Raw genomic sequence first — 23825 nt, forward strand, 5'->3', positions numbered from 1 at the left:
CGTGTCGTGAGCATTGTTGCGTAGTATGATTTTTTTTAATGTGCTGTGTGTGTGTGTGTGTGTGTGTGTGTGTGTGTGTAAGGAGAAGAGACAGCAACCCCAAGGAAATTGACACTACTCTTTCCCCTCATAATTAGAATTTCCATCATGGCAAAGTGCATCCTTGTTGGAAACATTGTGCACCCGTAAGGTGTTTGCTTTAAATGAAAATCACAAATATGGGAGTGGCTTTCATTTTCAAGTAATTAAAAGATGTGTAAAGAGGAAGGAGTTGGACCATGTCATGATGGCCAAACCATGCCTTTGTGCAGATGTGTTGGGATCCTGTGCTCCTCTCCCAGTCCTCCTGCGCTACCAAGGCTAAGCAATATCTTGATTGCTCCAGGTCGCCATAATGTAAGGAATGGACAAAATGAGACCGGACAGGCAGAAATGGCAAAGGAGAATAAATATAACGTTCTGTTCTCCCTTTGGATAGCCAATATGTAGGCACCCATGAAATTCAATGCTACAGAAGGTCAGACAGATACACTTTGTCTTCATTTCATAAATGGACAATTTCATGGTTATTAGAATTCATAACTAAGGCCAAAAGGAAAGGGGGAAAAGAGAAATGCAGCCCTGATGAAAGCCAATAAGTCTCATGCTTCTTGGCATAAGATGACAGCAGCTGGAAATAGCTAATTCTGTTTGATTTATAATATTATAAATTCTGCAGGCATTTTATAGAATTAAGAGCCAAGATGTCATCTTCAAAGGGACCCAAGGCCACAGACTCAGAAATAGTTTCATTGAAGTCAGCTGAGTTACAATGGTGTCTGATGGGCAAGAGAGTGAAGCACGGAAAAAACCAAATATTCCAGGAGGGGTTAGGGGTGCTTAAGGCCTGGCTCTTACCATGCATTTTATACTTCAATACACAAAGGTAAATAATACAGAGGTTTACATTGCCTCCTAATACTTTCATTTGTGTTTAATTTTGCAGTTTTTCCCCTACGGAGATGCTTCCAAGTTTGCCCAACATGCCTTTAGAACCTTTGATAAGAACGGCGACGGGACCATTGACTTCAGAGAATTTATTTGTGCACTATCTATCACCTCAAGGGGCAGTTTTGAACAGAAACTAAACTGGGCCTTCAATATGTATGACTTAGATGGAGATGGAAAAATCACAAGAGTGGAGATGCTGGAAATTATAGAGGTGAGATTTTTACACGCATCATCATAGAATTGTAGAGGGACCCCGAGGATCATGTAGCCCAACCCCTTGCAATGCAGGACTGTGCAGCTGTCCCATACCGGGGATTGTACCTGCAACCTTGCCGTTATCAGCGCTAAGCAACTGAACTCTCCAGGCTGAATGAACATTGAAAGCCAGTTTCCAGTATTCTGTCACATGTGACTAAGAAACAGCTTTTAAAAAAGAAAAACGTTCTGCGATTAGTTTTATAGTTATGATTATAATGTCAATTCCCTTGGGGCCTTTGTGGGTAAACTGTCAATCCTAAGCATATGTACTCCAAAGTAGAGTAGACATTCAATTCAGTGACCTTCCTTCTAGTTGATGAGTAGAGAGTTGTAGCCTAAATAAATTTAACACAGGATGGGGGTAAGAAGATAAAGAGCAGGTCCGAACGCCCAGTAACAGGCAATGCCAAATGCAGGGCATAGTCTTATTGGTGTCACTGAGTGCACTTCTTAATTTTGTCCTATATACCAGATATCATTAAGTCCCATGAGAAATAGTAAAATGCTTCTGCAATAACTGCAAAACTTGCTCTCCATTCCCGGCCCTCTCTGGCAGATGCACCCCCAGTAGTTCTCTCACTGTAGCCTTCCCAATTCCAAAAGCCAAATGTCGAGCATCCCCCTAGACATTATCTCTAGTGGTTTGTGAACTTCGCTGCAGAATAGCAGATGCTCATGCAAGATTCTCACTAGCTTATGAACACTATGTAGCAAACATGAAAACACTCTTGTTGGTATAGCAGTTCAGCCTCACATAATGCATTTCATGTTTCCTGCTTAACTCTCTAGTTTAAATCCTTTAAATTTAAAAGTGCAAAGACCGTGCAATTACAAGTTAAGTTGCAATACCCCTTTACTTGTAAATAAGTACTACTGAACTCAACAGGACTTGCCTCTGAGTGGACATGGTTTCAAAGGCCAGGCTAATCGTGCTGGACCTTCTGAACTTTTCTTTCTTTCTCTCTCTCCTCAAGGCCATTTATAAAATGGTGGGCACTGTGATAATGATGAAAATGAACGAAGATGGCCTCACACCGGAGCAAAGAGTGGATAAGATTTTCAGCAAGATGGATAAGAACCATGATGACCAGATCACACTGGATGAATTCAAAGAAGCTGCAAAGAGTGACCCTTCCATTGTATTACTCCTGCAGTGTGACATTCAGAAATGAGCTCATGTAAAAATGCTTTCATGGACTGCACAGAAATTTAAATGTTCCATTCAGTTTGCAGCTATTTCCACACATACACATACACACACACAGACACAAAACAAACAAACAAACAAAATTGCTTGGACTACCTATCAATGGACTTGCTTCTTGTGTTTGAAACACTTGTGTGCATGAGAATGTCAATTGCTACAGAATTTTAAAAGTATATATTATAAGAAAAAAAATGCCACGATGTGATGTGTGCAATGTCATTTCATGAGTCTTATTCCTCCGATGCCTGTGCAGTATTTCCATGCTGCAATGAACTATATACTATTTATTGTTCATGTTTTACTGATGCTAGTTGTATGTCTCCTAAACTGGGTAATGTTAGTGACACTGAAAACCCCATGGTAGTATAAACTGTTCATTAGCAAACATGACACCCTTCTGCTGTATGTAGTGGACAGACAGAGGGAAGCTCCTCAGTTCTTGAGTCTGGTCCAGACATGTGCTTGTACTGTCAGTGAATATTAATGTATTCATTTGCATGACTTTTAGGTTTGCCTTAATTCTTACCTCATTTGCATCCTTTCGACCAGACAAAAAAGAGAGAGCTATGTCAGAGGAATGAAGTATATGATGAAACCTTCAAAAAAGCTAACCCTGCTAAAGTGTTCCCTAAATTGAAAGATAACATATAAATATATATATAAATATATATAAAAAACACATTTAAAATACTGTTTTACTGGAAGTTTTAAAAAGTTTTGTTGGGAGTGTATTAATTTCTGCTTGAAGTTTTCATAAGCTTCCAAAGAGGTTGAAATCAATGTCCCGAAATAAATTTATAACATTTGACTTCTCCTTTGTTTTCTTTTACATGAATAACTTGTCCGTCTTGGGCGGAGGGCACAACTGCGGCTTGCTGTGATTTATAGACTAGTCCACAAAGAAGCCTGTAGAACATTTGGACTTTGAGGCATTTGGGTCCCACGGAAGAAAGCAGAAGTATGGCTGCAAGCTTCAGCATTTATGTTCCAATAAAATCACTGAGTTACTTCCAAGGTGTATGAGTAACTTTTAACAACCCTGTGCATTTCTGCTGAGAAATCAATCCACTAAGATTTACTCCCAGGAAAGTGCTATAGGATTGCAACCTAGATAACTTAGATAAATCCCAAGTATATCAGTGTAGCTGAACTGTGGACCAGGTAAGGACTATCACACACACAAAGAATCAGTTAAGTTTTTGTATGATTCTGCAGCATTAGAAAAATGTATCTGAGAAAACCAAAGATTTCATCGTGGATGCTTTGATGTTTTGTGATTTACTTATTATGGCAAGACCCAAAATTTCAATAGAGATCACTAACACAGTTTCATTTCACACTGAAGCAAATGGGAGAGTCACCATTGCTAGCACAGGCAGCCCAATTCCAGCCCTCTTACCCAGACCCTGCCACCACACTAAGATTTTGACCCCAACAAGAATCTCTTACATTAGCCATTTTTGTTTTAAAAGCTATACAGTGTAGTTAAAGGGTTCTGGAAAAGAACCTGGAAAACTAGGGTTCACATCCTCAGTCATGAAGCTTAATAGGTCAGGCTGACCTATCTCACAGAGCTGTTAGGATTTTAAAAAATGGAATGGGGGGGGAAGAGATGCACACAAAGAACAATGTATGCCTCCTTAAGTTCCTTGAAGGAAAGGTGGAATATTGGGACTTCCGCCCGAGCACCGTAGAAGATAGTCGAAAATTCCATCTCTCCGACACCCACAGGGTAATTTATGAGGCTGTAATGGGAGTAGCAGCTTCCCGAAATCTTCCCGGGGGTACGGGAAGATGCAGTCTCATCCGCAGATGCCCATCACCAGCTTCGACTTCGGAAGGAGGGGCTGGGGGCACTGGATAGAAAGCCCCCATGGGAGCCTGGATCTCCCGGACGCTGATTTTACGAGTGATTTTGGGCTCCATGACTTAAGAGAGAAATTAGATATGAGTCGTGGATATGCTTCAGACAAAGAAGGAGATTTATACTGCAAAGTACAGTCACTGAGAAAACAAAAGACACTGAGGAATGTCTTTCATCAGATTAAGAAGGTATGCGACGGGAAGCGGGTAGGCTGGAGTTCTATAATTGTGCTTTACTATCTACTTAACCTCCCTCCGGATGAGCCGTTTATAAAGCAAGCGAAACTGGAACGTTGGAAATTAATTGAGATAATATGGTTATTAAGTATATAGACTGTGTGAATGGAAAAATATAAATAATTAAAGTTTGTAATTGGGGATTTGCTTAGAATGTGGTCAAAGTCTCCCTAAATTTATGGACATCAGAGAGAAGCAAGCTTGTTAGCAGTTGGAAACCTGTCAAGAAACTTCTGAGATATGACGCAGTTATAAAAAACAGGCTCCGCCATCTTAAGAGCCGGAGCCGGCCTGTAACAGCAGTCAAAGGGGGAGGGAGCCATAAATAATGACATTAGATTTGTGTATACGGTTGCGACCTGGCAAAACCTTCCCTGGTAAGGCTGCTGTTGAGAAAGGCTTGGCAAATATGGCTTGATTAAATTTGCTTGCTGGAAGGAACTCAGTGACTTGGAAAAAAAGAATGATAATTGGAATAAGATCTGGACAATGTGGGAAAGAATTGCAGTGTTATAAGAGGGCTAGGCCTTCTGAGTCCAAAGCATGGGGAGTCGATAAATTTGTATAATTTGGCAGAAGATTTGGATAAAATATTTAATTGATATTTGTATAATTGGAAAATGGATTAGATATTTAAATTGGAAAATCTAAAAAAAATGTTTATTAAAAAAAAGACAGGTGGAATATAAATGCAAGAAGCAAACCCCACACTCAAGGTCACAGGGAACCAACTTATCATTAATTTGGCCAATGTGAGAAAGCTAGCTCCAGACAGCCAACACAATCTAACAAATGAAATCTTCCTCACCAGGTACTGTCAGAAGGGTACATTTTATCATTTGTGGTGGTCTTGTAAGAAAGTCAAAAGACTTCTGGGAAATGATTTATAATGAACTGGGGGTGGGGAGTTAAAGGTAACTTTTACCAAAGAACCAGAAGCCTTTCTATTAGGAATAATAGAGCAGGAGACCGAAAAACCACAAAAAACTCTATGTATGCAACCATGGCTGCCAGAATGCTTTTTGCACAGAGATGGAAAGAAGGAAACGTCCCAACCAAGGAAGAATGACAGATAAAGTTAACAGACTATGCAGAAATGGCAAAATTAATGGGAAGACTAAGGAATCAAGAATGAATTTTCAACGAAGAATGGGGGACATTTGTGGACTATCTCAAAGACTATCGTAAACAACTAAACACATTGGCAGCATTAATCTAAAAACAAGCAGTTAAAAGGTTAATTTAAAAGTAGAGAGTAATTAAGTAAAAGTGGGAGATGCAGTTTTGGAAATGATTTTATATGAAATCACAGAATGGAAGTCAAATTGAGTATGTTCTGATTTACATGTGATTATTGTTAAACTGAAAATTGGAAAATAAAATTTACCAGTTATTGTCAGATGAGATGTCAGGTGGGTGGGCAGAAGAAGCTGCAATTACCTTCTCTCCCGGCTGAAGATTTAAAGCTGTAAAAAGGAACCTGTGAGTTACAACCAGGCAATTTTAGGGAAGGGATCCTCTGCCCACCCCAAATCCATTCCAGGAAGTGATTTAACAAAGTACAACTATTTTGAAGTAAAACATATTTCTGTTGGAAGCCGCCCAGAGTGGCTGGGGAAACCCAGCCAGATGGGCGGGGTATAAATAACAAAAAAATTTTTTAAAAAAAACTTGTCTGCAATTCTTTCCAGAGAGTGTACCTGTCAAAATTCCCCTAAATAAAACAGTGTGCAGGAACTATGCCATGCACTTAATATTATCAACAAATGCCTTCAAATTGCTACCAATAGAACAAATCCTTCTGAATTAAAATAGACCACGCTTCTAGAGTTTCAAGCAGGGTTCACAATGGCTGCCAGCAGCAGATAATTTAAAGATGTGGCCTGCGGCAGTAGATAATTTAAATCCTTAAAATGCCATGGGAATAATTTCACACCATGAAGAAAAAAAAGTCAGAATAATCAGCAAACGAACACAACCTTCAATAGACTCAGACGTTTGCTATTACAACAAATGCCACTTGCCCATACTGTCATGGCAAAAATACTGTCAACCTTCATGTTAGAGCCTTATCCTGGCAGAAAGGAACAGAAAGCTTGAGGAAGATTCTGCCTACAGCAGCAAAGGGGGACTTTTGCTGCTTTATTGTGGAAATTAGCAGGAGCTTGTGTCAATAAAGCAAGTTTTCTGGAAAACTCAAAAGTGGAGCATCAGGGAGGAAACTTTTTGATTAAACAGCTGGTTCATATGAAGTAAGTTATCCCTGAGCCACAAAAACATCAAAGGGCTTAGGAGACTGGATTTTTAGCTGGCAGATTGTACACATTCAAGTTCCCATGCAGCTAGAGTCTCAGCACTTCACCACAGCCTATTTTTGAAGTGTCACCACAGCCTTTAGCAACATGTTCAGCCATCATCATCCTCTCACATCACCCAGCAGAAACATTGCCATCGTCACATTACCCAACAAAAACAGCAGCCCTCCATATGCTGTTGGAATACAACTCCCATTTTATTTCATAAAATTTATACACCACTCGACTGAGTTTTGCTTTTTTTTACATAGCGGTTTACAAAAAGATTTCATTTAGCCGTGACAGCTGATACCCATGTGGTCATAGCTGCGATTTATTCCAGATATGGCTACACCATGGATTTATCCAAAAGCATTACGGTATACTGGCAGTTTTGTCCCATTCCTTTCTTAATCCCCAGCATAAAATTTGTGCTTTTGGTCAGCTTGGAGCTTCTGGCAATCTGCTTGGATTCTTAACATCCTGAATAATTGGTTGCTTTCTGCAAACTGGGCCACACTGCTGCTCACTTGCTTCCAGATTATTTGTGACTAAATTGAATGCCGTAACATTACTCAGAGGACAGATGAGCTTTCATGATTTAGGAATTCTTCCATCAATCAGTCTTAAACACAGCTAAATTTTATAATACTCGGCTGACAACCCATTGAGATCTGGTGACCTGCTTGCCCCCATTTCTTCTCTCAGAATCTGTTAAGCATATCATGTTGTCAATTCGAGACTTTTAAGATATATAATCCTCTTCAAAACTGGGTTTTAAGCTAAAAATCCTATTTATAGGTAGTGCAAAACTTTTGTGGGGGTAGGGCAGAGTACACCAGATTATAAATTTCATCAAGTTTAAAAGTGAGAAATTAAAATCAGCTTTCCTTAATGCAGAAAAAAAGAAAAAGAATTTGATAGCATCAAAACGCTATTTTTTAGTAATGAAAATTTTAGACATGGGTGAAATATTCATAAAATGTATTGTTTTATGAAGCCCCCCCAAAAATAGCATTGGTTAAGAAATCTATGCTGCAAAATTTGACAAAGAACCAGATGGCTAAGGCAACTGAACTAGAAATTGGACAAAACATTCAGTTCTTCTGTGTTCAAGAAGCTGTCTAATCCAGAAGTCACCAAGACAACCTCTCTGGACATTTTGAATTTTCAGAGTGCTGGGGGCATCAATCACAAATTATCTGCTATTTGGGGGAAGGGACGTGTTTCAGAGTGCACAAAATTACAGAGGCAGCCACCCCTGACCACCATATGCTTATCATGTCTTGCTGGTCCCGATTGTTTAAAATCAGCATTGTGGGATCTCCACAGCATAGATGGTGCTGTCTAATCAACAGGGAACACTCCTTAGTGCCAGGAAAAATATACAAGGTGTTCACACTGCACTCGCTCTCAAACTTTTATTTTGTAAAATAGAGCAAAAATAGTACCATGGCTGTCATTCCCCAAGTAATCCATTTCTATTCTAACAAAAAGTGACTGCAATGCAGAGGAGCCACTTGTACAAGAGATGCATGTATATTGCAACATTTCCATCACCAAAATGCCTTTTGATGCTCCCAAGTATAAACTCCAGTTTTGATGTTGAGCACTGCAAGCTGCAGTAAGGACAAAAGGCCCAAGTCCACAAATGCATCTTACAGACATAATTAAAGGTGCAAGTCTCATTGATTTCAGCAGGGCATGAGCACATGCTGAACTGAGATGTTAAATCCCTACAAATGTTGCATAAAGCAAGCTGATAAAGAGCAATGTACATGATTAAGGCACTCATTCTTCATCCTCATCTTCATCTCCTCTATGACGGAAAGTCAGTTTGTTCTGTCCCCTCTCGGGGTCTTGCATTCGAAGGATTCGAATGAGACGACTCGTGGGCAAGGTGCTAAATACAAAACATAAGGGCAAGTTAATAGCAGCGCACTCAAGCATGATTCTTTCACTTGTATCATGGAAATTCTTAGTTTTGCATATGCCATTTAATGAAGGAGATTTTATGTCAGAAGACAAACATCTGTGAGAGATACTTTAGAGGCAGCGCTTGGTAATTTGCTGTTCCTCTATATGGGTGGCATTTGAAAATGCAACAAACTCTAACAGGCAGGCCAAACAAGTAGATTTCGACCTACTGGTAGATCACTGGACATCTGTGGTAGATCACTTGCCCTGAACCCCCCAAAAGGGGCGTAGATCACTGCCAGTCTTTTGGGAGGTGGCCACCCCCAAAGAGCCAGCCAATTTTGTAACCCAAAAAGGGATTGCCAGCCCCATGGAATGGAGAGTTCGTAACAGCGGGAGAGCAGACAAAGGCAGCTCAGCTGAGCATATGCTGATTGCAATATGATGTCTGAAGAAGCAGAAATTTGCTCTGGTTAGTGCCCTTGACAGAACTTGTTTCAGAGGAATTTATCCTTGAGTTTGTTTGGAGGTTCTAGCAGGGGAGCGCAGCTATTGTATACCCTTGACCGAAGAACGGTACACTTCTTCTAGCTGGGATGGTTGTCCTCTTCCACTGAGCGTGCAGCTCCGGGAGGGACGCACATGGAGCGGTGAGGGAGGAAGGGGACACCCGGCTAGTCAGCCAGATCAGCCGAATCAACCCTGGCGATCAATGGAGTGACAGATGTCACAGCCAGATCACCCTCACATCTGGTGTCTGATCTCCCTGGAGACCTAGAGATGTGACAATAGACTGCTCTGCCTCCTTTCTTTTAGCTAATGTTTTGTGCCACTGGGGAAGTGGTAATTCTGTATTGATTTGTTTTGAATGTTTGTATGTGATGCCAATAAAAGGTTTGATGATGATGAATTTATCCAGTGGATCTTAAGTGATCCACCCCACTCCACCATCCACCATTAAGGAGAAATGAAGACCAATGTTTCTGTTCCAGAGAGTTTAGCACCTACACTGGTTTACTGCAGAAGCCTTAGATATTGCAATTAGGCGATTTCCTGTGATCTCGCAATCAGGCTGGATAATAGTTTTTGGCTCCTTCCCAGACTTAATGGTGGGGAGAAAAGGATCCTCATTAATTCCTGCGGCCTCTGATGCAATGGCCTTGTTTGGGAGAAGAAATTCAGAAACTGGGGCTTGAGTACCAGCTAGCTTCTGATGAGCACCCTGCAAACCCAGAGAACCTCTTTACTACTGCTGCTAAGCAAGATATATTTTAGAAGCAGAAGGGAGGAATAGGAGAGTTTGATTTCCTGTTTTGGGGAAAGAGTCCAGACTAGCTCCAAACAGGAGAAGTTGCAGCCAGGTGTCAACAGCTCAACCAACAGACAATCTGCCATATTCTCTGAACTCTCATAGCTTCTGGGTATTTCTCTTTAAAACTTACACAGCTGATGGAAGCTTCAGGGAAAGCAGCATGTTGCAATTCACTGCCACTTTTATTTACATATGCATCTCATTTTACACCTCACTTTCCTAGTCTGTCTTTTGGCTTCCTTATATTTTCTGATGAAAGCCATTTCCATCATAGAAGTATCTAAAGCAGGCATCCCCAAACTTTGGCCCTCCAGATGTTTTAGACTACAATTCCCATCTTCCCCGACCACTGGTCCTGTTAGCTAGGGATCATGGGAATTGTAGGCCAAAACATCTGGAGGGCCGCAGTTTGGGGATGCCTGATCTAAAGTATCAATGTAGCTGTTTTCTATCTTTTCATTTCCTGTTGACAACACAGCTCATTCAATAAGCCTTTGAGATGCAAATTTAAATGAACCAGAAATGTGCATTTGACTGTTGAAGTAGCAAGGCAGAAAAATGGGTCGGGATGGGGAGGAGGGAAGACTTATTAAAAATCCAAACAGTAAATATAAAAATGACTGCCGCCGACATTCTAAAAACTCAACAACCTTAATGGATACTGAATATGAAAAGCAGATCACCTCATATTCTGTGGGGTGAGCAAAACAAACTGCCGGTAACGTTGAGAATCTGCCATCTTAAGCATCATATCCATTGCAATTCGCCTGTTAACCATGTCCTAAAAACAAAAATGGCAATGTATCAATATATTTTAATATATAAATTTTATTCAAATTTAATAATACAATGTTGCATCTTAAACCAGGGTCCACACAGTAAAATCATGATGGTTTTGAAGCCAATTCCAATATCACCCATTTCACAGATAAATTAATTTAAAGTGTTAGGTATCTTGGTTCAAAAATCCACTCAGCCATGAAGCAAACTAGATCGCCTTGGACAAGTCACTGTCACAACTTAATCTATCCCCAGTGTTTCTGTGAGACTAATATGCAATAATGAAGAAACCCGCCATCCTTAAAATAGCTTTCTTCTTGGAATTACTCCCCATTTCAAATTGCATCAGGGCTATACCGTCTTTTCCTCTGATAAATCTCTCAAAAAGAGCAACATGAACATTTCATGGCTTTATTTTTTAATTTATGCTTAAAACGTTCAGTTTAAGGATTCATTTTTTTGCAAAAGGAATTAGATATAAGATACTGAACCATTAAGAGAATATTATACACCTAAAATCACAAGAAAAAGAAACACAATATATTCTCTTTCATGTTCCCAATAAAAACTGATAACTGATTTAACAGCTATGGAGATCTATCTAATGAGTATCTGCATAAGTAAACTCAGCCAACTGTACCATAAAGACATCAAATTCGTCCAAGCATCTGAAAGGAGATTCAGCAATAGACCACAGAGAAAGGATGAAACAAACTGTTGAAAAGGAACGTTCACCTCCAGATAAAGATTTCATGTCATCTAAAGCAGCCTTGTTTCCCTCCCCAGGCTGGACCTTCAAATAAAGAGAGAAAAGTGTAACTGAAAAATAAAGTTAACTAAAGAAAAGAGTTCCTTAATATTAGTGTATACTTACGCAAAGTAAAAAAAAAACAATACACTTAACCATGAAGGTTCTATCTACAGTATTTGTGAAAAGGATGGCATTCTGCAATGGGTGAATTCCTCCCATCCGTTTTTGGAATCGGAACTTCTGTCTGTCGCTCGCCGAAGGCATGCTTCTGCGCTTATAGAATCATAGAGTTGGAAGAGACCACGAGGGCCATCCAGTCCAACCCCCTGCCAAGCAGGAAACACCATCAAAGCATTCTTGCACGAAGCGCAGATAGAGCGCTTCTGCACATGCGCAAGCTGCGCAGATAACTTCTGTGCATCCACGTGCGTGGAACCTGGATGTAAATACTTCCAGGTCCGCGGCGGTCGCTCTCCGAGTTCGTCGTAAATGGAGGCGGTCTCAAACCGAGGTTCCACTGTACACCAATGACACAGTGATTTTACCTACATTTTATCGTTATTGGTGGATGCTTCCAGTCACATGCTTCTTCACCACCCATTTATTCTGGACAGGAACTCTCAGTGGTGCAATATGTTATGGGGCACTGGGGTTTATCTCTTCCTGTCAATACTTAGCAGTAATATGAAGAAGAAAACTTGACAGGAGATTTCTGTTCCTGAGAATGCTGGTGTGGAAGCTGCATGCAACAATGTTTAGTGACTAGGGCTCGGCAACACCTGGTTTTCAACTTTGTTATACATTACCAGCCAAACAGCGAGATATACTAAATATATATAAAATTAGATCTTCCTCTCTACAGCAAGTGTGAGGATCTCCAGATGTTGCTACAACTCTCATAATCTCTGGCTTTTGGGCATGCTTACTGGGGCTAATGAGTTATAGTTCAGCAACATCTGGAGGGCCAAAGATTCCCCATACCTGCTGTACGGCATCAGAAAATTACCTTAATTTACACAGAAAACATTTCCAGAAAAAGTGAATCACTGATTACAACCTATCTCACAGAAGTCTCCCCCACTGTGAAGAAAACTACAAATAGCCAGCAATACCAAATCAATTTGAAGCAAGAAGTTCAATTTTAAAAATTGCGTAAACGGAGTATTCAGACCCAATTTCAACGTAGCTTAAAACGAAAAGACCATTCATGAAACAAACATGCAAGTAGTTGCAGTGACTAAACAAGCTAGTAATAGGCCAACACTGTTACAAGTCCACAAAAATAAACAAGTTTTCATTGACAATGCTTCATAAATTGCATCCAAACTTGTAGCACTGGGTAACCACATAAAAATGATCCTGTGCTAAGGATTAAACAACAATGAAATACAAGCATGCTAAGGAAGTGAAATACATGCCATTTTCTGCCTCTCTTCTGTAAAATTAATTCAGTATAGCCAGTCATTCTCGGAATTACGAGGACACCTTGAGGTTATAACTGTCACAACTATTTTCTATGTCAAGTGACGCTACTGTGTTTATCTATAAATACACCATGTTGAATTCAAGCTAGATTCAGCTGAAGAATGGTCTGCATGACAGACTAATGGAAATCATTAGGTAAAAAAAATGTTAATGAAGATAAAATAATGCACAAGCCACTGCCTTTAAAATATGTTTAAGCTTAGCAAAAGAGTGGCAGCAGAGCTTATTTTAGGCTTGTTGATTTTGATCGGACTAAGCTAACCAATCTAAAACACTTAAAATATAAATAGTACATGCACTGTAATATACCATCTATACATTTGAGAAATGTGCCTGAAAAGAACAAACCTCTTTCCTCCCTGTAATACCTCTGAGGGGGAAGTATGCTACAGTGCCCAAGACAGCTTTACAAGGAATTTCCATTAGCTTTGTGTGGAACCAGAGAGATATGCATGTTAAACTATATAAAGCAGGCACAGGCAAACTCCGGCCCTCCAGATGTTTGGGACTACAATTCCCATCATCCCTGACCACTGGTCCTGTTAGCTAGGGATTGTGGGAATTGTAGTCCCAAACATCTGGAGGGCTGGAGTTTGCCTATCCCTGATATAGAGTGTCTTGCTTATAGGGCTGGGACAGCACAGGAAATTCTGCAATTGTGGAAATGTTTCTGGAAAGTCCTCAGCAGCTGAGAGTGTTTGGCAGCGAGGCAAGGAGGCTGAGCTCCCAAGGAAAATAACTCAGATATGTAGATAGAAAGTCAGCTTAGATATAGAGGCTATCCACTGTAGAATGTCACATGTCATGACCAGGGCTTTTTTTCATCTAGAACTCAGTTCCGGCACCTCTCAGGTGGGCGCCATTGCCATTGTAAGAGAACAAGGGAAGCGCTCATGGTGAGTTCCGGCAGCTCTTTTTCTAGAAAAATAGCACCGTATATGACTATATTTTTAGATAACTGCTGAGAATTTTTCTGTTGAGTGATTTGAGCAAACTCAAATTTAAAAGTATGGAGTCCTGTTGTAAATGGATGAGGGCAAAAATATAGAAAATGTTTGACCTTTAGACACAGAATTCTGTGAATTAAGGGCCCCCATGCAAATAGGTCCGTTATTCTTCTAAATTTCTGCCTTTTGGGTTACATAATTATTAAGTCACTTCCCCTACTCTTCCCCACTTTTAGGTTTCCCCCTTTTAAGATCTGTGATCCAAGAACAACTGTATTGTTTTAAACAGTATTTTGTAAAAACTGGGATTAAAGGGTCAACCCTCCTCCCCTAAACCAAGAAAGTGGTTTCGAAATATTGGCTGGTAAGTAACTTGTATGAGCCGCTGATGAGATAAGCCTTTGACCAACTATCAAATAGCACACAGCAATGAATAAGGAAATGCAAAATGACTTACAGTAATTGAAAGCTTTTCATTCTTGTGGTCAAACTCAATTTTTCCAGAGTATGATCGCTGACTTAACAAACAGTTGAAGTAGTATTTGCATCTCACTGTAACTAACCTTTAGATTGAAGAAATGAAAAAAATATAGATATATGAGAGAGGGGGGGGGTAATATACCCAAGCATGCTCCTGAATCCAGCATTGTCACTAGAAGCCCAGGTATAAACTGCTTTCTTCCAGCTCCAGCTGGCTCATCAGTTGCAACCAGTCCTGAACAGCAGGTGATGTTCAAGTACCAAGAGGAAAACCGTAATTTGGAATTTTAGTTTTGCTACTCTGGTTCTTTTCAACATCTATTAACACTGTCTCTCCCCACCCCCCACCCCCGCAGTATGTCAGTAAATGTATAACATCACACCAACCTTCTAAACCTCTGGTATGTTTTATATCTCTCAACCATCATCTCATCCAACAGTTTAATAAATTTCTTCAAATTCTTGACTTCGCTCCCTGCTGTCTGATATTTTTCTTTTGCTTCCTGAAGCTCTCTGCAGGTCAATAGAAGGTGTCCAAAATAAAGATCAATTAGTTGAAGACTGTGGCTTGGATGCTAAGTTAAATTAACAAAATTCACAACATGAAAATCTCTGACCTCTTCCTTCCCCATGCGGCAGGCACCTATGTCCCACCAAACTTTTCTAGGGGAGGCCGTGAGGGTCTCTTCTGAGCAATGTGGCATGGGATGCAAGGGGCCTGCTCAAAAGGGGAAACTTGCCTCACATTGGGCAGGGGCCTGCCCAGTTTCTCTCATAATGGTGGAATCTGTGCACACCAATAACATTGATTGTTGGTAGATTCACAACAGAAAAAAAGAAGGGAAAAGCTATTACTGTCAGAAAATTGGTTAGGAGTTTGCTTGCATGGCTCTAAAATGGGATTAGGTCTTATGGAAAGAGCAGGAAGTATATCCCACCTCAAAAAGAACAGCCAAAGGAACCATTACATTTACCTGATTATTTCTTCTCTATCTCCAGTACGTTTTCTTTCTGAATTGATCTTTTCTCTTAATCGGTTTATTTCTGTATCAAGACTCTTATATGTTCTATTTACTTCTATTCGCTCGGGATGGATTTCTGAAGCCTTTGCAATCATTTCCTAAAGTGTTAAAATGCAACAAGAACAACAAGAAGAAGAGATTTAAACTCTGTGTATTTTGCTTAGAAACAGGGTTAATAAAATCCCCCTCCATTTTAATCTGACAAGCAAATTGGGCTTTTTTCTTCCAATTCTTTTTTTAAAAAAATGTGTAGATCTCTCTAGTGTAATAGGAAATGATACCCAACGTTTTACGTAATGTTTTGCAGTGTTCAAAATGCTTTGCATGCTGTGTATCAGCAATCAATGTAGCCTTGTAGAGAATATCCCAGAATCATCCCCAAAGGATGGGGAACCTTCCATTCCTTGAGGGCCACATTAGCTTTCAGAAAACAAACATGGCCTCCCCTCCCTCAAAAAAGCCCAACAACTTTGGCGTCCGCCCTCAAAAAAAGCCCAACAACTATGACTTCTCCCCCTAAAAAAAGCTCAACTCTGGCCTCTCCCCCCTCTAATGACAATGGGTAAATCACTGCCAGTTTTTTTTAATACTGGGAGTAGATCGCAATCTCTTGGGAGTTGGACATGCCTGGTGTATAAGGTATATGTCTTCCTTTCTGACACAGCAATTAAGCTAACCTCTCCCCCCCCCCCACCCCCAGATTCTGCTGTCACCAGTGCAGGCTGAAGAAAGCCCTCAAAAAGTTGTTAACCCCAGAGACTGCAGTGGAGAAAAGGACAGGGCTGTTTCAACACAAAGGCTTCAGAGCCTCTGTGACAGCAATAATCAGCAGACCAATACTCTATTTCATAGCACACCTAACTGAAAAACAACTAGCTCCCAGTCAGCAACTCCATACCACCAATGCAAAACACTGCCTAGCAACTGACTGGCCACATCTCTACTTACATCAGTGGGGACCGAAGGCCAACGCTGAAGCACTCAGGGAGCCACAAACCTGACATTTGAAAGGGGAAATGCCTAGAGCAGGCATCCCCAAACTTCAACCCTCCAGATGTTTTGGACTACAATTCCCATCATCCCTGACCACTGGTCCTCTTAGCTAGGGATCATGGGAGTTGTAGGCCAAAACACCTGGAGGGCCGCAGTTTGGGGATGCCTGGCCTAGAGAGCATGCAGGAAATGTATTCTGCAAAACACGTGTACCATGTTTCATTAGCGTATTCTAATGAAAATTAGCTCCACAGAAATACAGAGATGAGTAAATGAAAGGGTGCATAAGAGAATGTATCCTCAAACATTTCCAACATTTATTTCACTAGCAAAAAAGAAGGAAAGGCTTAAATCAGATTAAACTAAATACACACCATTAATTCTTTCTCTCTTGTAGCTAGATTATTTTTATGTGTTTTTATAGTTCCTAAATGGGATTTTTCCTTTTCCTCATAATGCTGCAAATGGCTTTTACTTTGCTCCAGTTCTTCATCCACCTCATGTAGTCCATCCTGTTAACATATCAACATGAAATGTAAACTAGTTCTAGTAAGATGAAAGTGGTGTACAAAGTGCTAATTTATCAACTTCAATTTAAGACAGCGTACTTGTGCACCTAATATGGCAAAGTATAATGAAACTGGCTAACATATAAACAAAACTATATTATTGTACTTATTTTGTAGCTAATTATAATTGTAAGATAATTATTATCAGTTAAGAACAATTGTTTTCAGTATCATACATAAAGTCAAACTAAATCAGATACCACCAGTTTGGTATCAACTCAGTTTAATGCGTAGCAAGCTTTTAAATTACACAGGAGTCAGAAAGAAAATGTTATATGTGGTGCATTTTATGGTCTTAAAGCAGTAAAATGTTTGATAAGAAATGTATTTCATATATTTTGATTTTGTGGGTTATTTTTTACAGCTTCACAACTTCTAGAAATGCCATCTCTTTAATCTCAATTGAAAAATGTAGCCATGTTTTTCTATTCACTTTTTGTTAAAATTCCTTGAGTCTGATGCCATGTATTTGTCACACGTTGTATCCAAGTGTTACTCAGCTGGTGGTAATTGTGTACCTGATATGGAATCAGGAAAGAAGCAATTTTCACCGACACCCCCTCCCTATGTAGTCCCCTGTGTTGCCCCCCCTAAATCTCAACCCAATGGTTGCTTCCTCTCCCATTCTGCTGAAGGAACCCTTACTATTGGGCTGAGCAACACCACTTGATGTAACCCAGTATCTGCAGATTCTCCACAGGATTTTTAAAATGAATATATTAAGTGCTTTTTTACCCGGACTGGGCCAGCTTCTTCTTCTACTTGATGGATTTTGTTTCTAATCACTTCTAATTTTTGTTCTGCCTCTTTTAGAATACATTTCTCATCTTCCATTTTCTTTTTCTGCTGACGCATGTGCTCCTCCACAGTTTCCATCTTCCTCTTGTTATCTTGAGCTTCTTCTTCCTGTTAGAAATATTTCCAGGTTACAGTTAAGCTAATTTCAATTCCTAATAATTAAAGTGGGCCCCAATCAATTTTATTTATTTATTTAAGGACACTTAGAAATCATTTTGTATTTTAAAACATTCAAAGCAAAACCCTGAGAGTAAGATTATAAAGCAGCGAAACAGTATAAAAACACATTACAAGAAATTTGAGCAATACAGTATCTATTTAGGCAGTAGTACAAACAGAGGTCATAGAATGCCTGTGTGAACTAAGGTTATTAGCATGTGACTTGGGGGGGGGTAGTTATTGATGCACACCATATGTATTAGGGGAGACTATTTCACATGGTATTTGCTATCACTGTCAAGGCTCTCTCCCAGGTGGCTGCAAGATGCATTTCTGATGGCTGTGAGAACCTCACCTGGCAATGTTGGCAAGTAGACATTTGTATATGAGAGGAGGAGCTCTCTCAGGTAAGCTGGTCCTAAACTGCTTTAAAGTTTAACAACAAAACCTCAACTCTTGACACTGCATTCTGCCTTAGTTGTAGCTTCTGAACCACCATAATAATGGAGCACTCTGGGGTAATCCAGAGTTACTAATGCACAGTTCCCTGTGACCAAACTACCCCGTGTCCAGGAATGATCATATCTAGGAAACCAGCAGAAGTTGGAGAAAGACACTCCTAATCACTACAGCTACCTGAGCCTCCAGTGACAACAATGGATACAGGAGCACCTTCTGACAAGTACCTGTTCCTTCATGGGGAGGGCAATCCTATGCAGGAGAGGCTGTTCACCAGTTTCCCAGATCTCAGAATCACTTACCTACAGGGACTCTGCCTTACTAGGATTTAGCTTCAGTTTATTGGCATTGGCCCTCATCCAGCCCACCTCTGCATCCAGGCACACTGGTCCAAGATCATAATTGATTTAGATGTTATAGAGAAGCAGAGATGGACAGCATCAGCATACTGATGACACCATGCCCCAAATGGAAGAGGGAGGAGATGGGTCCCTGTTAAGAAACTTGTAACTGAGACTCCTGTTCAATCAGTGAGGAGTTCCTCAAAAGAAAAAGCTCACTCCTTCTCTCTGCACTGGGTCGGAAATGGGAGCTGTAACTATGCATAGGATTATACTACTAGAGTCTTAAACACTGATAGGTTTATTGTGGTATATGCTTGTGCTACAACAAAGCTGTTAGTCTTTAAGCTACCCAGCACCCCTCTTTTGTTGAATTATAATATAAACACTTTAAATTAACCCATTTCTTGCTCATCTTAAAAAAAGAAGTTGGATCCTTAAAATTCTTATTGATCAGTATAACAAAAAATGCTCTCTGCCACTAGCACAAACAACTCTATGATATATAAATAAGTACTTAGAAAGGTAGAAAGTGAGCAATTCTTACTAATGTAGAGATGATATCTGACTGCTGTTCCTCTACGTTCTCGAGATCCATAATAGCTAGCTTTATTTGTTTCACTTTTATCTGCAATGACAATAAAAATAAATGGTATGGGGGGAAATCACACTAGATTTAATACAGACATTTAAGCTGCACCCAATATACCCTTACTCCAGAGCTTGCCATCCCAGGACCCACAAAGCCCATCAATGGTACCCCCTGGCAGAAGCCCCTGATTCTGAGCTTTCATTGTTTTAAAATATGTTAAATCTCAAGTCCCTTCAAGAAAAAGTTTTGAAGCAAAATGTGCAGATAACCTCTAGGAGGCATTATACAGACTCTGCACTGCACAGCTGTTCCAGCAGTTGGAAGGGCCCACCTGCTTCTACTTTAACTAGCTGAAATCCAATCTGATTTCACTCACTCGCCCCAAGTAAACCACTTTGCAAACGAGCAGTAAAGCAATTTAACTACAAAATATTTAAGAGGCATAGATAACTCATGCCGAAGGTGAGCACTTGTAAAATTTTGTAGAGCACCCAGTGGATGTTTGCTGAACCCAAGGGTTCTTTTGAACCCTGAAGACACAGCCCTAAATACTGTTTAAAAGCCCACTGCAAATTAAAATTTACAAAAGCATTTGTTTTCCCTATACTGGTGTGCAATGCAATGCTAGGTATTTCACAACAGCAGCAGCACACTTTAATGCTTTTGAAACAATGAATGCCATGAAATTAGGAAAAACAAGGATTACTCATATTCTAAAAAGATCCGGCATGTCAACATCAAACTCTAACAATAATTAAGAAAAATAATCCAATATGGGAGCTTCTTCGTACGTATTTCTTACTTTTAATTGTTCTTGGTCCAGACGATGAGTTTTAAGGAAATGTTCATTTTCTCTTATAGAATTCTCAGTAGAACGTATACGTTGTTGAAATACTGACAGATGGGTTTTTTTGTTTCCAACTTCTTTCTCCAAGTGACTTAAAGAAACAAAGTATTGTTAACAAATGTATTCTGATTTGTTTTGTTCAGAATTCTGATTTGTTTTGTTCAGAAAGCTGGCAAGTAACCGATGCTCACCTTATGTCTGCCTCCACATCTTTGCTGAGGATGCGGGGCCTTTTATTTTCACAAGAATAATATTGTCTCGGCAACACCTGATCACCATCACCAGTGAAAGCTTCTTTACAATTTTTCGGAAGATTGTTTCGCTGCATAATTCTACGAGCTTCCTCATTATTCTAGTGGGGGAAACATGGACAACAAAAATTTTCTCCTCTGAGAATGGAGTATTCAGAGCTGAGTAAAAAGGAGCTTGATGTCTCAACTTTTAAATATACTAATTAATTGTGACCATTAAGCTACTTCCTGTCAGTCACAGAGCAACTGCCCTTTAAAATATCCAGTAGACAACTATAACACAGCACGGGAGTGGTGTCATGTCTGCATGCATCTTTTAGGAGATGAGACATATTTCCCAGCAGAATTTTCCCTCTCTCAGAATCATGGGTATTTCTTCCCTGCAGAGAGAGAACAGTGGGGCTAACTACATTCTACCTGCCTTAAATAAAATCAGCTGCCAATCTCTCTTGAAACTGTAGACAGAAACCAACAAGCTTTCCCCATGCACTGCAAGTGTCTCACATCTTGTTAAACTCCACTTTGAGAAACACCTGCCATTTAAAATTATTTCTTTGTTACATGTGATAGCATGCAGTGAAAGGTTTAAGTCAGTGGTTTTCAACCAGTGTGCCGTGGCACCCTGGGTTGCCTTGAACGATGGTCAGGGGTGCCACAGGCAACACTGGCCTCTGTCCCTCTTTCCTTCCCTCCCTCCTCTGATGTCCTCTCATGTCTCTGCCTCCCAATGGCTTGGACAACTGTTTGTTGCAGCTGCCCTAGCTACAAACTCCGCAGGTGAATGGTGCCTCCGGGGCTGGTCAGGGGGTGCTGGTTGCCAGGAGCTGAGGTGGCCTCAGAGTAAGCAAGCAAGCAGACCAGGGAGTCCAGCCAGCCAGTCCACCAGCCCTTGCTGTTGGGAATGGACAGAAAGATCTAGGTAACTGTGGGGCAGAGTAAGGAGTCACCTCTCTTTGGGGTAGGGGGGCAGCTCAGAGATCAGGGGCAGCGGCAGCAGCAGTGGCTGCCCAAAGGACTCCCAAGGAGAAGGGAGAGGAGAGGAGGCTGAGGAAACACTCCACAAGGGATGGTGTTCGAGAAAGGAGAGACTGCCGGCTCTACAGGCAAGGGGTGACATAACTGGGCTCCTGAGCCCTACAAGGGTGCCCCGCAGAAAGAATGTAGTCGGTCAAGGGAGCTGTGGACTCAAAAAGGTTGAAAATCTTTGGCCCAAGTTAATACAGAGTTATCTGAACTGTTATAGAAACATCAAGGCTTTCTATGCACTACAGGTAGGAGAATTAAATCTTACTTTGATTAACAGGACTGTTTCTATACGCCGCATGTCAATTAAGCAATTGGATATTACTGCATTATCGATGTCTAATGCAGCCAAGACTGTTGGGAATTCAGGATGAACAACGGTCCTATTACAAAAAACAACAGTAGCATTTGTATTTTATTTTATGTTCTTACAATGCAGTCACTTCACTTGCAGTCTTACAAAAGATGGCATAACTATAGAGCATTTCAGTTACATTTTCAGAAGCTTAAATGTATTGACCATATTTGAAAAATTTATCTAAAATGATGTCCCGTCCCTCCCAATGGATGAAGTTGTTCCATTTGCAAAGGGGTCTTTAAATCAGTGCAGAACTCTGGAAACGTTAACATGAAGTCAATAGTTCTATCAATGACCCTCAGCGGTAATGCAGCATAACTATAAACCCTTAATGAAAATTCAAAATTCCAGCTTACACAGACCAAGTGTCAGATACACTCACCTTTGGCTTACATCATAAACCTTATTTTGGAAAGAACTAACGATGATTTGAGGACGTAAACCAGGTTGACAGAATCTGGACATTAACACCTGTAAAGTTCTTTCATCTTTATGATTATCACAGCAAAATGCCCAGATCAAGCCTTTTAAACATGTCTCAATAGCCAGCGCAAAATCAGGATCTTTCAGATGAATAAAAGCACCTGAGTGCAAGAAGAAAGTATCAGCATTGTATGTAATGTCAATATTAAACCATTTGAACGCCGCAGCCTGAAGTTCTCACCCCCTCTTCTGTGAAAATGCCACAGTAATATAAAAAGCAGCTTGAAGTAACTCCATTTTCAGAAGTTCACCAAACTAGACATCAAAGCAATTCAAATGCTCATTAATGGGGAGTTTTAGTAGCCACTGCAGGAGTTTTGGAGCTCCACATCCAAAACTAATAGCAGCTTACGTGGGGAGGGTGAATCAGGGAGGGAGGGGGAGAGAGGTTGAATGTGCATATGAAATGGCTATTTAAAATGTAATGAATGTGCAGTTTACATATCTGCAAGCAATTAATGTCAAATTTAGTTTGGGCCTGTGACTATAGTTCTATCATGCAGGGGATTTAAATCCTTTGAAACCAAGAGTAGAGACAATGCTTATCTTGGCCTATGAATGGCACAGTTTAATTCTTGGAAAAAAAATACCTCAAAAGTTCAATAAACTTTCCAAATATTTTTTCTTATCCTTGCTTTTTCCATTTTTTATTCAGTGTAAAGTTCTTGCCTTTCTATAGAACACAACAAATATAAAAAAGGTTTGAACTTTTATTCTAAAAGCAACTTCCCAGAAGATTATTCCACTAAAATGAATGCAAATCCACAAGCTATAACCTCCTGGTAAGGCTGAAGACACTTTACAATGAAGCAAAGGTGGCCGGCCACTCCTAAGAACTCAAGTGCGTCCCTGTTAAATAAGACCAAAGGCTTACCTAGTACAAAATCTTTTTTTCACACAGTGGCCCAAAACGAAACAAGAGTAAGTATTCCCAATACTGAAACACGCAAAAAACCCAATACAGTCATTGTAGTCTGTTTTTAAAATGCAAATCCTCAATATATGCATGCTGCTTGGTGGTCAGTAAACTACTTATAGACCAACTATGGACTACTTGTACATTAACTTGCAGATTAACTGCAATGTGCAAAACTGGGGATGGGGGCAGGGGTATGCAGGCAATTCGTGCAAATATCTGAAGAGGGTTATAAAAGCACAGCTAAGACTGTGAAATAGTTGGGGAATAGGAACTTAAGAGTCTCCCCCTGTCACCAATTTTCTGAAGACCTAAAGAAAATTACTTCCTTATTCAGCAATACCAGGATGAAGAACACAGCCATGGAAGTACATATACACCAAAAAATCACAACGTTTACTACAGTATTTCTATTTCAGGATCAAATCTGAGAACAATTAAAATTGCAATGCAGTATCCACAGTCTACTTTTCAATGTGTTTAAAAAAATTTT

At 40.2% G+C, this 23825-nt stretch overlaps 2 protein-coding genes across 5 annotated transcripts in view; one reads left to right on the forward strand and one right to left on the reverse strand.

Moving 5' to 3' along the window:
- The window catches only part of VSNL1 (visinin like 1), a 94392-nt gene extending 91129 nt beyond the window's left edge, over positions 1 to 3263 (forward strand). Inside the window, exons 3-4 of the mRNA XM_035110040.3 lie at positions 986 to 1201; positions 2223 to 3263. Coding sequence (XP_034965931.1) covers positions 986 to 1201; positions 2223 to 2420 — 414 coding nt within the window. The 3' untranslated portion in view covers positions 2421 to 3263. The remainder of the gene's footprint in view (positions 1 to 985; positions 1202 to 2222) is intronic.
- A 4794-nt stretch (positions 3264 to 8057) lies between these two features.
- The window catches only part of SMC6 (structural maintenance of chromosomes 6), a 35604-nt gene continuing 19836 nt past the window's right edge, over positions 8058 to 23825 (reverse strand). For all 4 annotated transcript variants that reach the window (XM_035110029.3, XM_088667195.1, XM_035110033.3 and 1 more), the window contains 13 exons: positions 22316 to 22517; positions 21844 to 21958; positions 20493 to 20653; positions 20257 to 20392; positions 19410 to 19490; positions 17841 to 18011; positions 16911 to 17048; positions 15496 to 15641; positions 14909 to 15034; positions 14499 to 14604; positions 11499 to 11651; positions 10762 to 10859; positions 8058 to 8752 (listed from right to left, as the gene is read on the reverse strand). In XM_035110029.3, the coding sequence (XP_034965920.3) occupies positions 8641 to 8752; positions 10762 to 10859; positions 11499 to 11651; positions 14499 to 14604; positions 14909 to 15034; positions 15496 to 15641; positions 16911 to 17048; positions 17841 to 18011; positions 19410 to 19490; positions 20257 to 20392; positions 20493 to 20653; positions 21844 to 21958; positions 22316 to 22517 (1745 nt within the window). In that variant the 3' untranslated portion in view covers positions 8058 to 8640. The remainder of the gene's footprint in view (positions 8753 to 10761; positions 10860 to 11498; positions 11652 to 14498; positions 14605 to 14908; positions 15035 to 15495; positions 15642 to 16910; positions 17049 to 17840; positions 18012 to 19409; positions 19491 to 20256; positions 20393 to 20492; positions 20654 to 21843; positions 21959 to 22315; positions 22518 to 23825) is intronic.

This window comes from Zootoca vivipara, chromosome 3, assembly GCF_965207765.1.
Source record: "Zootoca vivipara chromosome 3, rZooViv2.hap1.1, whole genome shotgun sequence".
Classification (NCBI taxonomy): domain Eukaryota; kingdom Metazoa; phylum Chordata; class Lepidosauria; order Squamata; family Lacertidae; genus Zootoca; species Zootoca vivipara.